This window comes from Paramormyrops kingsleyae, chromosome 11 (genome assembly GCF_048594095.1).
Source record: "Paramormyrops kingsleyae isolate MSU_618 chromosome 11, PKINGS_0.4, whole genome shotgun sequence".
Taxonomy (NCBI): domain Eukaryota; kingdom Metazoa; phylum Chordata; class Actinopteri; order Osteoglossiformes; family Mormyridae; genus Paramormyrops; species Paramormyrops kingsleyae.
In genome coordinates this window covers 3,801,436-3,814,119 of record NC_132807.1, presented here as the reverse complement: position 1 = coordinate 3,814,119, position 12,684 = coordinate 3,801,436, and the positions used below count along the sequence as shown (strand labels likewise).

Sequence of the window (12,684 nt, the reverse complement as noted above, 5' to 3'; positions counted from 1 at the left end):
ACCTTGTCACCCCTAAAAGCCCATGCAGGATGGCTGGTGGGTGTGACCTGCAATGTAAAGTGGCAAATAAACACAAGGGCACTTGGGAAAGCAATTCACCGTTTACCTGATAATGAAAATGAAGCACAGGCCTCCGGGGTTTTAAATATCTGCTTGTATTACATCTCAGACTGGATCCAGTTAGACTTCCAAAATGTTTAATTCCTAAGCACCTCTTCATGGCCTGGCTTATTTGTTGCACATCCAGCTTTAAGTGACGGCAAACCATGCTCCGTCTAGCAGGAAAAACTCCTCCAGGGTGCCATTCAAAACATGGATGCATTTATTTCTTTCATTTACAAATCAAAATAAAGTGCTTTTTATATACAGAATGATACAAACAACACCGAGGACATGGGTGCCTTACAACGGATAACGATTCACCACAGTTTTGTACTACAGCAGGTTCCCTAACAGAGCTCCTTTACATGCAAATGAGAGCAGATACAAGACAGTGACTCTCGTGTGCTGGAGTCACAGCCAGTTGGAGGCTCTTCAGAACCAGACTCCATGCACCTGAGATCCCGTAGCTGTGCTTACTGTCTGCAGTGTGATGTCATAACAGACCACCAACCCTGTAAAAGCAGAACTACTGCAAATATGATTCACTACACTGTTAGGTCATAAAGCAGTGACACATTGTCCTTTTCCTGATGAAGGTAATAAATATTGTCTCCTTTTGAACAATTCGCTACACTTTTGTTGTCTTGTTTGCTCTGTGTTTATTTAGAACTCACCTACATTAAAAATTCCAAACAGAGCAATACACTAACTTTCAGGCAAAACATCTAAATCTGTATCTAATGCACCACAACAATGGAGTTTTATTTTCCTGGTTGATATCTGGCAGTGCAGCAGGTTAACCGGTAAACTCAAACTTGTTTATGCGCAGTACGGTTGGGCAGACAGTGAACCATCACACAGGAGTGAAACAGCATGAAAATAACAGGGCGAAAGGACAACAATTAAGTGCAAACACAACTGAGATGTTACTAATAGTTCGAGGCCACTGGCTAAACTCACAAGGAGATGATCCGTGTCTGTTATGGTTCCTTGGTCTGTAAGCATGCCCAGTTATTGGTTTGGTTGAGGTTTTTGTATCGGCGGGGTAACTAAGGGGTAACGATGACAGAAATACAGCACAGATGTGTGAGAAAGGCAGTAGGGGACACTGGAGGAGGGAAGTCACTGCTAAGGCTTATACAGTACTGTGCAAAAACAAGGCCATTGAAATATAACAAAGATTCAAATAAAAAAGGCAATTTCAATAAAAATTAAACACAGCTGCGAATAACAGTTACTGAAGCAAACCCCCACACGCCACCCAGGGTATCACCAATGAGGAAATCCTTTTAAGAGAGAATCATTGCGTGCCAGTGTGTCCCGAAACCAAATATCATGCAAAAAATTCTCCACATATCGGAACACCACAAAATTTACTAGATGGTTTTTAGTTTACAAATGGTTCCTACTCCCATTCGAACACAGTATCTGCGTTCCCTAGGAGAAAAGTTCATAAGATCAATGTCAGCTCACCAACGGCCCAAAGTCTTATTGCCAACCAATCAGTGTGTGGCCTTTTATAATCATCAGATCATAGGCTTTTACTGGGGGAAAATAAGTAAACCGGCATTCCAAATTTCAACAGTAATGGCTCACGTTAGCCAGACTTGCTCTGCCTTTGTGAATTTCAGGATGCCAAAAGATGAGAGGCAGTGGTTTTCTACCCAGTGGAATGGTTGGTGCACAAGTAACAGTCTGAATAACTGTGCTTTATGTTAACAACGCTGCTGTTTTATCTGGCCTCCATAGTCGCATATACCAGTGTCACTCTCCAAGGGACATGGGATTCCTCTGCACTGTGAAGGATATTGTTTCTATCGCAGGAAATGCAATGCAGTACAGCGCATGAGAACGTACGGCTCGTTGCCCCCTAGAGGCAACACCACAATGATCAGTGTCTAATTTCTCTACAACAATACATCTTGCACAAAATCCCTCAAATACAACACGAATATACATTTACATACACTAGACCAATCAGAAGCAGTCTGTCTGTCACTTTGTCAAATCAGCTCCCTTGTACAAATATCTAACCACAGAACATAATTAAATAAGACAGAACATCATTTTATTTGAAGGTTGGCTTTGGAATATCTATCAGTACCCCAGACACATTCCGCTTTTAAACCACTCCGGTAAAAGTCTGGTCATTTCCTCGCTGTTCCTTTGGGAAATGAGGCAGTGCGCGTCATGTTGGTGCCGCTTGATGCATTTCGTCTTCAGGAAGGTGCAGGAAGTGGCTTTTAATTGTGGATGACGTGTCAAGCCGCTCCAAGGGAAGGAAAGCGGAGCAGTGAGAGAGCCGGGCTCCCGTCACACGGCTGGCCAGTGAATGCGGACCCTCAACTGCTCCACAAAGATGGGCCACTGGCTCGGCACGGTGCCGGCGCCGGGTCCGAGGACAGAGAGGAAGTGACACCGGCTTCGTGACGTAGGATGGGGTGAGCAGTGAGGAAAGCAGCAGAAAAGGGAGGTGCTTCTGGCACGAGGTCTGATGCTTTTGGTCAACAGCAGCGCACAAAAACGAAAGCCCTGGGGTGTCACCGTCGGTTTCTGCACGCTGCATGGGGCTGTCTAGTCACTGTGGTCTTCGCAACCGCAGGCCCAACCCTCTCTGTCCACGGAACGGCTCAGACTTGCACGCTAATTCGTGTTTGCTGTGCCTCAACGTGTGATGGAACCCACTGCGGACCTTCAGTTCACGAGGAAACATGGCTTCCTTCTCATCACTCCTCCGCCGTCAGCTTGCATAGTGAATTTGTGCTATAAGGTTTAACTGGCCCAGTTCTCCTCTAGATTCCACAGACATTCCCAAATCCATGCCCTGTATCCCCACCTCCTCTTCAAAGCTATGAAGTGAAATGTTACTGTGGGAGAGTTGGCTGGACGACCTGGTGTTTGCCCTTTTGGTGGAGAGAAGGTTAGGGGGATTTAAACTAAAAAACCGAAACAGGAATACACCATTCAAAGTGAAACCAAAAGATGTCGGACCAGGAAAAGCGAGAGAATTCGCAGCCAAAGACCCTTGTAAAGCTCGCCACGGGATGGGAGAGTAAACCGCGGAAAAGAATAGAAATCCGCGGCCACTGACTCTCTGTGAATGCTCCGGTAAGAAAAACAATAAAAAGCATGCCAGATATCCCAGATAAATTACGTCGCTCTCTGGTCAGACAGCAGCGAGGTGATGCCTTATTGGCACAGACAGAACCGTTCTCCAAGAAGTGCTGGTGGTGTCTCATCCACTCTGGTGATTCCTGCACCGTATTGGCCATGGGTTCAGATGGTGCAGGGTGGAGATACCGTGTGGCTATGACACCTGCCTGACAATGTCAACAAAGCCTCACAGATCTCCGGGTCGGAGTGGAGAGATGTTCATCACGTTTGACATCACAACACCGAAGGCAAAGTGTGACGGTCGGGTGATTTGCTCTCGGGGGTGTGCAGGCAAGAAGGCAGTGACTGTGCGATCAGGAAGGTACCTCAGCACAGGACGAGGGTGGACTTCACCAGGGACAAAGTCAGACAGCAGAAACGTCCCTGGTGATGACGCTGAGGATCATGTCATTTTTCCTTCTTGACTCGACGTTTCCGTTTTGAGAGCACATGTTCTGTTGATCGCTTCATTTGAGTTGGATGTCTCATACGGGCACCACCTTAACTGGGTCCTCACACAATCGAATCCTTGATCTCCGAGCCCAGTCGTATGCGTGGACGTGGGCAGGTGGGCGAGATCTCCACGTGACTCTCCTTGAAGTTCAGCGGCCGCCTCTCTGACTCGGAGAAGCTCTTGCTGTTATCGGGGGAGGAGTCCAGCGTTGGTGTGCTGCAGAAGTAGTTGTCGTTGAGGGTCTGGTAGCCCTTGTGATCGGAGGAGGAGGCAGGTAGGGGGTTGCCATTGAGGGGCAAACTCTCCACTGGCTTGCTCACCATCCTGGGCTTCATCTGCTGTATGTTGGGGCACTCGCTCTCCTTCAGCATGGACTTCATGTGGCCACGATTTCTATAAACCACCAACAAGGAGAAGACCAACAACGAGAAGGCCAGCAGAGTGCAGACAATGATCAGCTCATTCCAGTAGGTCTTGGTGCTGATGGATGGGAACCGCGCCTCTCCGGGAAGGACGATAGTGTCCCGGTGGACCTGGGTGGTCCGGGTGCGACCCATCAGGGTGGTGGTTTCCTGCCAGACCTCGGCCCGCACGCAGTAGTTGGCCAGCAGCTGCTGGAAACCCTCCTCCACAGACCAGCAGGCGTAGTTCTCCTCTGTGTCGGCCTGGGCCACCACCAGCAGACCCCCGTCGGGGCTGGCATACACGGAGTGCCGAGCGCCCTCACTATATTCCCACCGCCTCTCTGCCAGGTTGGAACGCACGTCGCACGGCAGCACCCGGAAGCTGTTGGCCGGAATGACGACCTCCTGGCACACAGACACGTCTGTCATAACAGACAATAAGGAACAATGAGTCATTCCTGTCACATGGGCAAACATCCTAAAGGTGCTGTATAAAAAAAACCACGCAACACGGCTAATTCCCAAGCCTGGTATAATGGACATCTGCTCCCTAGAGCTTAAATTCTAAAACCACAAGCGTGTAAGACTACAGATCCTTCAGACGGATGGTACCAATATGCACCTGGTCCCAGTATCCCCACATGCAGCAAGGTGACACACGTAAATCCACATCTCTTAAATAAAAGTCAGTAAAGAATGACTCATAAGAGAGACGTATTGTTTTGAAATGTCACTGTGTGATAGCACTCTATATTAGGATCATCGAGGATAAGCTAATAGAAACGGAGCAGAGCGGTACAGTCACTTGATGTTAACCCTCTGAAACCCCGACGGGCCGGTTCTGCGTGTCTCACAGCACGGAGGACAATCTGTCAGAGGGACACTTACGCAGGGTGGCCTTTCTGCCAAGGTGGTGGCTGAGTGGGGACCTCTTGCAGGTGGCGGTCATGTCCGCAGCCTCCACGTCCTGCTGCCAATGGCTGAAGGACAGGGGACAGATCAGCACGTCCAAGGTAGACATTTTCAGTGAACCCACATACCCCCCCTAGAGGCCAAAAAGAGTAAAACATCGCAGGTATGCTGGCAGCTTCTCTGCTTCCTCCTTTGTAGCAACACAGTGTAACAAACTGTACCTGATGCTCTTATAACACCTGGGGGCGCAGTGCAGAGACGCGCGTGGCTCACCTGTCGGGAGGGGCCCCCCTGACGTCTGCACACTCTCTCCCCGTCCAGGCGCAGTAAGGGTCCCGCGACAGAACACAGTCGCCACAGCTCTGGTAGTTACTGCAATTGGCCACTGGGAGCTCCAGAATCCCCGAGTAGGAGGACACATAGAGCAGGCCCTACAGGGAAGGGGGAACCACGGAGAACCATGAAGAACGGGGCCTGCATTCTAGCGATGGCCAAATGAAGCTTCATTAACTACTGTCTTTCATGACATCACTTGATGGTGCTTTTAATAAAAAAAAAAAAAAAAGCTCAATTCATGCCCCAAAGCAAACCAAGAGTGCCATCTAGTGGGGTCATAAAATGCAGGAAATGGTTCTTGAAGCTTCATTTGGCCTTCACTAACTACCTTCACTTCAGGTCCATAGGGGGGCTTGGAACCTGCCTCTCCTGCCCGCCCAGGGCTTGGCCTGACCACGTACCTTGACAGAGTCCAGTTCTATGTGTGTGATCGGCTGAGGTTCAGAGAAGAGCTCCAGCTCCTCGATGATGTGCATCTTGCCGTTCGTGCTGATAGCTTTGTGCAGCTTTCCATCATCTACCAAAAGAAAGCGTGGGTCACATGACTGTCTGTCGCATAGGCCGGGAGAGTCACCCGTGGGCGGGGTCACGCACCTGTGCCGACGAAGAGGACGTCGTAGGTCCCTCTGAGGGCGCGCACACGGTGCACGGCGATCTGGGTGTACGTCACGCTGCGTTTCAGCAGCAGGGGGGCACTGCGCACTGCACTGTCCATCAGGAAGTGGTCCTTCACGAAGTTCAGCACCTTGTCTGGCATTTGCAGTGAGGAGGAGATGTTCAGGGCTCGCACTGCATTGGTGATGCACTGGGAGGGGGGGACAGCAAGTGCAAAGTGAGGCCCCAGATTGTGGTAGGGACAGGGACATGACGGGGGACAGGGTGGGAGAACTGGGACACAACTGGGAGCATGGGGATAGAATGAGGGACAGGATGGGGGTATGACGAGGACAAGACGGGAGCACGGGGATGTGATGGGGGCAGGACAGGGACGTGGGGACACATTGGGGACAGAACAGGGGCACGGGGATGGGGAGCATGGGGATGAGAGGGGGGCAGGACAGGAGCGGCTGGTGCTCACCGCTCCAGGCCGGGGCTCAGGCACAGCATGGTTGTAGGAGTACCACTGCTGTGTCTCGCGGTTGACCTCACGGTAGCGACCCCTGAAGGCGGCCTGCACCTGGTCCATGGTGAAGGAGCACACAGCTGAGCTTCCGGAAGCACCTCTGTACCTGGGAGCACAGAGCGGGAGAGTGGGCTGTAGGGGCACAGGAGAGCACAGAGGCACACAGGCATGCATGCACAGGGCAAAGCGCAGCTCACCACTGCGATGTGAACACCCCGTAGAACCGGGTCTCCTTCCAGTCCTCCTTCCTGTTGGGCTTCAGTACAAACACGTCCCGGATGATGTTAAAGGGGAAACCGTCGTCATTCAGAGCGCAGAGCAGCTGGGCCTTCAGGAAAGTCGTCCACCGCTTCTGCAGCACCCTCTCACCACCGATATCCCCCTGTGAGCGTAGAAGGACAGGCCTGGTCACAGCTGAGCGGAGGATGGCCAAGGGTGGCATGCAGGGTTAAAACTGTCCAGTAGATGGCAATATTTAGCCAGGAGAAAAATGGGAGATAACTGTAATGCTATGGAGAAAATGAGCGATGCCAAATGTTGTCAAACAATTTTTAGAAACAATTACAATTTAATTGAGGGCTTATTTATAGCATCATGTGCTGAAGTTCTCATCCAGTGTGAGGCTGCTGCTTCTCCTCTAAAAGACGCAAAGGGATGACCACAGCACATAGCTACAGTGCCTGACAGGCACACAAACAGCTTCCTGTTTCTGTTAGACGTGTCTTTATCTCCTGAACTATATATCGTCTGGGTGAGGCTGTCTCAGAGATAAGTGATGACCGGTGATTTTTCACCTGGTAATTACCTGCCAACCTGGTAATTACCCGCAGCCAGTGGTAATGGAAGCGCTGTGGTACCTCCCGTCCTTTATTGTCTCCCGGTTACCCTTCATCACTTCTGGGTGACCTTCAGGCCAGTTTCAGTAGTTACAGAATAACACACCTTCAAACCTCTTACCACTGGGACTCCCTTGGGACTGAACCGTCATTATGTCACCTGCTGCCACCCTGCTGACCACAACACAGCAAAGCAAGCGAAACATGCCCCCCAAGAGCACTTATTCAGGAAGGGTCCGTCAGATGTGAAGTCACACAGACAGAGAACTGCAGTGAGTTTGATCACAGGCAGCCACATTTTCAGACAGCTTTCCATGTGACCTTTGAATTCCCCACCTGGTTGTACTGGGATGGATATTAAACCACACGGAGCAGGTTAATGGGTTCTCTCTCGGTATCTGACGCTCCTCAGGGTGGCCCCACCTCCCTGCCACACAGACCTAGGTCCGGAAGTTTCTGTGCGCCCCATTCTATCCCCATGTGTACCAACATTAGCTCATGAGAATGAGCCAAACACCGTGTTCGCAGAATTACCCAGATAAAACTGACAGATGATAACGCAAAACTCGTAAGGGCCCTAAATCATCAATGCTTCAGGTCCTTTAGAATATGTTACAGATTTTAAAATGAAAGGAAAAAATGTGCAAAGTGCTTCTTGACATGTTTATGCGGGTCTTGCCACCAGGTTAAAGGTGGTGCTCTGAATGACTCATTTACATTTCATTCGTTAAACAGACATTTTTATCCAAAGCAAAACCTTGGAGGTATTGCGGATTAAGGGCCTTGCAATAGGGCTCAACGGCGAAATCACTCGATTTGAACCAGCTACATACTGATGACAGGGACAGGATCCTCACTCACTGAGCCATACACTGCCCTCCTGTCCAGGCTGTTACTTACAAACATGAGCTCATTCTCAAACACTAGCTGTGTGTAACTCCCTGGTCTGCTTCCTGATGCCACTTATGTTTTATCTTGAATCCTAAATTTGGGATCAATTAGGTAAGTAAGTAAGCGAGCGAGCAAGTGAGTGAGTATCTATCTATCTATATATCTAACTATCCATCCATCCATCCAACCATCCAACACAGTCTGCAAAAACAGGCACCGGAAAGACAAAGAATGATGGATAAAAATGGGAGACGGAGAAATTTTCAGGGCTGGCTGTGCAGGATGTGATGTCATTTCAGAAGGTCGCAGGCAGTCAGACAGACGACTTCATGCCCCCTGTCATATATCAGACCCATGCAGATTTGTGGGCCTGTTTGGGTCTGATTTAGCTCTCAGCAGAAGTGCACACACACGCCAAGAGCATGTGGTGCCCCGTTTGACCCATAAGAATCATGCAGGACCCACGGTACCAGACCGCTGAGAGCTGATTCATCCTGTCTGCTCCAGTCTGACGTGCGTCAGGCCCTAACCACCGTCTTACACAAACGTCACGTGTAATTCCAGGACCCGACCGCCTGGCATTTCTAGCAGGCATGCTTATGGACACCTAAGGAGCAAAGTGGATCCAGTTCCCTAATGCAGCTCCTTTTTGCTGCTGGGTGATTTGGTGACGCCGCATTTCCATATTTAGTGCAGAGCAGTGCCCGATTCCCCAGGCGTAGGCCCCGCAGTCGCAGGCAGGTCCAGTTATAGCCGCTTGGCACACTTATCGGGCCCCTTCATTCACATCTGGTTCCCGTTTACAATCAGCCCCGTGACCCAATGACCCCCTAGTGAACCCCAAGCCTCTCACCTTACACACACGTGCGATGCGTGACACGACAGTGTTGTCGAAGAAATCGAACTCCCGCCCCACTTCGCTAAAGAAGAAGTAAATCTTATCGTCATCGCCGAGTGGGTTGTCTTTGGGGAGGCTCTCGTGGATGTAAGCCGATCCCACAAAGGCCGGGTCTGCAGGAGACAGATTCGAAGTTAATGTCTGGGTTTAGAGGAGAAATTTCAACTTAAATCAATGCACTAAATATCACATTTACTACCGATTTCACTGTATTATACACTGTCATTTCATTTATTTCTTTGGTTACTGTCTGTTGGGAGACTGTCATTTTGGGATTTAACTTTGCAATGCTACCCTCCCCGGATCGATAACGTTCTTTTCTTCTCCACCCAAAGATTAGAAGAAATTCATCTCATTCATGTTCTAAACCATGTAGATCGCACTAGATGTTACCATAGTGACCAATGCAGGAGAGAAACCAGCCACACTGAGAGGAATTGGTCCTGCAAAGTTGCTTTGACACGTGAGGCACTGTGAACTGGTCCCTACCTTGCCTCTGGCCACACCCCCCTCCCCCCCCCACCCCCACTCGAGGAATCACCTTGAAGCCATTTCAGGGAGTTCTCTGTCTTCAAGGCTGTCCCCTGGCCAAGGCTCTTGTAGATGACAGGTTCATTTCCCTGGAAGTTGCTGACTGTGCCGGCATACAGCTCCTCATCTGAGAGAGGGGACAAGCCCAGACAGGGAGCACGTGAGCCTGGCGGACTGAGACAGAGCTCTCCCCCAGTGCCTGCTGTGCCGCGTGATCCAGAGCCTTCCAGGTCAGCCCTTACCGACCATGATGGCCGTGGATTTGTACTCGGGGTTAAAGGGGCAGCGGCTCCTTCCATCCTCTGTCACGATCTCTCCCGTCTTGGTCATGACCAGAGTGAAGTTGGAGGTGTTCTATGGAGCGAAGTAAGCAGTTAGAAATCTGACAATCAGAACCACTTCGGGTCTGCCAATTAAAATGCTGCATGATGAATGTCTGGAGTCCATGACCCTGCCTCCATTGGGAGATTTCAGGGCAGATGAGGGTTAGATTTAAGATTAGTTGTAGGGTTAGGGTTAGGGTTAGGTTTAGTAACAGGGGACCACTTCCATTATTTCTCAATCAGAAAGTCAGGGCTGAATATTAGGGCCCTAGTAAATTTCTATAGAGAGAATGTGACTTAAAGATGTGGAAACCTACGGGCTGTTGGGCTTGGTACTGAGCTTGCAGTACCACTGCAGACATATCAGGGGCGATATGGGTTCAGAATCCATCCCGTTTTTTTTGTCATTGAATCCCTGCTAGACCATGCTAATTGTAGTAGCATGGATAGATGGATGGATCCAGATCAGCTGCTCGAAAGGCCCCATTAGCCACGTGTTCACTTGCAGATGAAATATGTAAAGCGCACTTACGATGTACACACAGAGCGGGCTGAAGGCGTACGTCCCACACATGTACAGATGGGTGCTGTTGAACCTCAGTAAGATTTTTATGTAATTGAAGCAGTCGGTCTGGATCAGATAGAAAGAAAAGGGAACAAGAAAACAGGAAGTTAACATTACAAAGGGTTTGTCTCATCACTTGTGATCATAGCACTTCTTCCCTACTCTACACAAACACAGAGGTCTTGATTTAGTACAGCCCAGGATGGGTCTGGACACTCTGCTACCGAACAACGGTGGAAGAGCTCGAAACAAGCACAACATCACCCCTGTATGTTGGGGGGGGCGGTGTATGGCTGACAAGGTAAGACTCTGTACTCATAATGGGAAGGTTGCCAGTTTGAATCCCAGGGCCAGCAGAGCGATGCAACTATGGGGCCCCCAAACAAGGCCCTTAACCCCCACGTGCCCCAGGGATGCTGCATACTGGCTGACCTGCTGTGACCCCCAAGCTTGCTGTCACCTGCATGTGTCTGTGTGTTTCATGGAGAGCGAGATGGAGTAGGCAAAATGAGAATTTCCCAATGGGATAAATAAATTATCACTATTCTATTCTATTCTATGAGTATTCTATTAAAAAAAACGTAAAGACCTGGCTTTTACACCAAGGCGGTGCAAATTTTTACACTGGTCTGACGTTGATCTTTACACCAGAATGACACTGGTCTGACACTGATCTTTACACTGGTCTGATACTGATCTTGACACTGGTCTGACATGGATCATTACACCAGAATGACACAGATTTTTACACTGATCTGACACTGATTTTTACACCAGAATAGTGCTGCTCCACATCACTGCATATCTCTAACCTGCAGATCTTTGCCTTTGAAGCTGCATTCCTCTCTTCTTTTCTGAGGGGTCCTCCATGTCAGCTGCATACAGAAGAAGAGGTTTAATAACAAGAACACAGAGCAGTTCAGCAGCCAGAGCCAGGGCTCAAAGCAGGCCGGAATGTGCAGGAAGGTTCCCACATCACATGCAAACCCAGTGTGGCACCTTTCCTGCATTCCTGTAACGTAATTCATTTAATAATTCGGAACCCCACCCCAACAAAGCTCACAACTGCTATCAAACAAAACGTTGGCATTGGCCAATTTTAAAGAATGCCAGTGATGTGTGAGGGTGGGGGGGCTGCCAGCAGACGCTCACGTTCTTGTGCAGCTCTGGCCGGCTGATGTTGGAGAGATTGAGGGCAAACAGAAGCTCCCTCGCTCCCACATACAGCATGCCGTCCTCCTGGCTCAGAAGAACCGACGTGTAATTGAAGACCCCGGGAGCAGAGAAGCGTTTGGCGGCCCTCTCCTCCGAGTCTGCAAAGGGGAAAGAGTGGAAGAGAAGCACCTTGTTAGGGGATGAGAAAGTGCCGGGTGTGCAGCTTGCATTTCAATACTTTTCATCACTAAATGACACGTCATCTCCTTTACCAAATGCCAAAACACATCAATGGACAGACTGGGAAGAGAATCTCCTGCTGCCTCGATCAGGAGGGCATCCAGAGATGGACCAGGATGCTATCGAGAGGGACCAGGAGAGGATCCAGAGAGGGGCCAGGAGGGCACCCAGAGAGGGACCAGGAGGGCACCCAGAGAGGGACCAGGAGGGGCATCCAGAGAGGGATCAGAATGGCATCCAGAGAAGGATCAGGATAGAACAGGGAGAGGCAGTGTCTAAACTGCTGTATAGCTGACAAACTCATTTCTTTACCTGAAGAGACCTACCATTTTCCCCATTTTAACAAGCTTGTTCTCAACATCTGCTATGAAGAAAAGCTAAAAGACTCTTGTCCATTTGGGGAAAAAAGCAACCCCCCCCCCCCCCGAATCTGTATGGATGCTTAAAACATAACTAGAGAAAACTCAAATTTTTCATTTAGTTTTCTCTAGGACCAAGCTCTCCCAGGCCATAAAGCAGGTCGGGAAACGTGGGCCTCGGTGGTGCCTGTAGCTAGAGCTGCTCAGCGAGCCACTCGCCCTGCCTCGACCCGTGACAGAGTATCTGATCATTCGGCCCTTCCCCTTTCAGGCCACACCCCTCGCCCACTCAGTCAGCCAGCACAGCTGTCACCTCCGCTCACGGTGACAGGCTGTCCTCAAGGTCATTGTGACAAACAGGGGGGCCGAGGCCTTCCCCATAATCCCCGATGATGATATCAG

At 49.9% G+C, this 12,684-nt stretch overlaps 1 protein-coding gene across 4 annotated transcripts in view; it reads right to left on the bottom strand.

Annotated features, from left to right (window-relative positions):
- Positions 1-299: 299 nt before the first annotated feature.
- The window catches only part of LOC111859369 (semaphorin-4B-like), a 32,105-nt gene continuing 19,720 nt past the window's right edge, over positions 300-12,684 (bottom strand). For all 4 annotated transcript variants that reach the window (XM_023841958.2, XM_023841959.2, XM_023841957.2 and 1 more), the window contains exons 3-15: positions 11,681-11,841; positions 11,341-11,403; positions 10,496-10,594; positions 9,883-9,994; positions 9,651-9,767; positions 9,065-9,222; positions 6,682-6,866; positions 6,440-6,590; positions 5,956-6,166; positions 5,763-5,878; positions 5,299-5,456; positions 5,002-5,093; positions 300-4,535 (exon numbers count right to left, since the gene is read on the bottom strand). In XM_023841958.2, the coding sequence (XP_023697726.1) occupies positions 3,769-4,535; positions 5,002-5,093; positions 5,299-5,456; positions 5,763-5,878; positions 5,956-6,166; positions 6,440-6,590; positions 6,682-6,866; positions 9,065-9,222; positions 9,651-9,767; positions 9,883-9,994; positions 10,496-10,594; positions 11,341-11,403; positions 11,681-11,841 (2,390 nt within the window). In that variant the 3' untranslated portion in view covers positions 300-3,768. The remainder of the gene's footprint in view (positions 4,536-5,001; positions 5,094-5,298; positions 5,457-5,762; positions 5,879-5,955; positions 6,167-6,439; positions 6,591-6,681; positions 6,867-9,064; positions 9,223-9,650; positions 9,768-9,882; positions 9,995-10,495; positions 10,595-11,340; positions 11,404-11,680; positions 11,842-12,684) is intronic.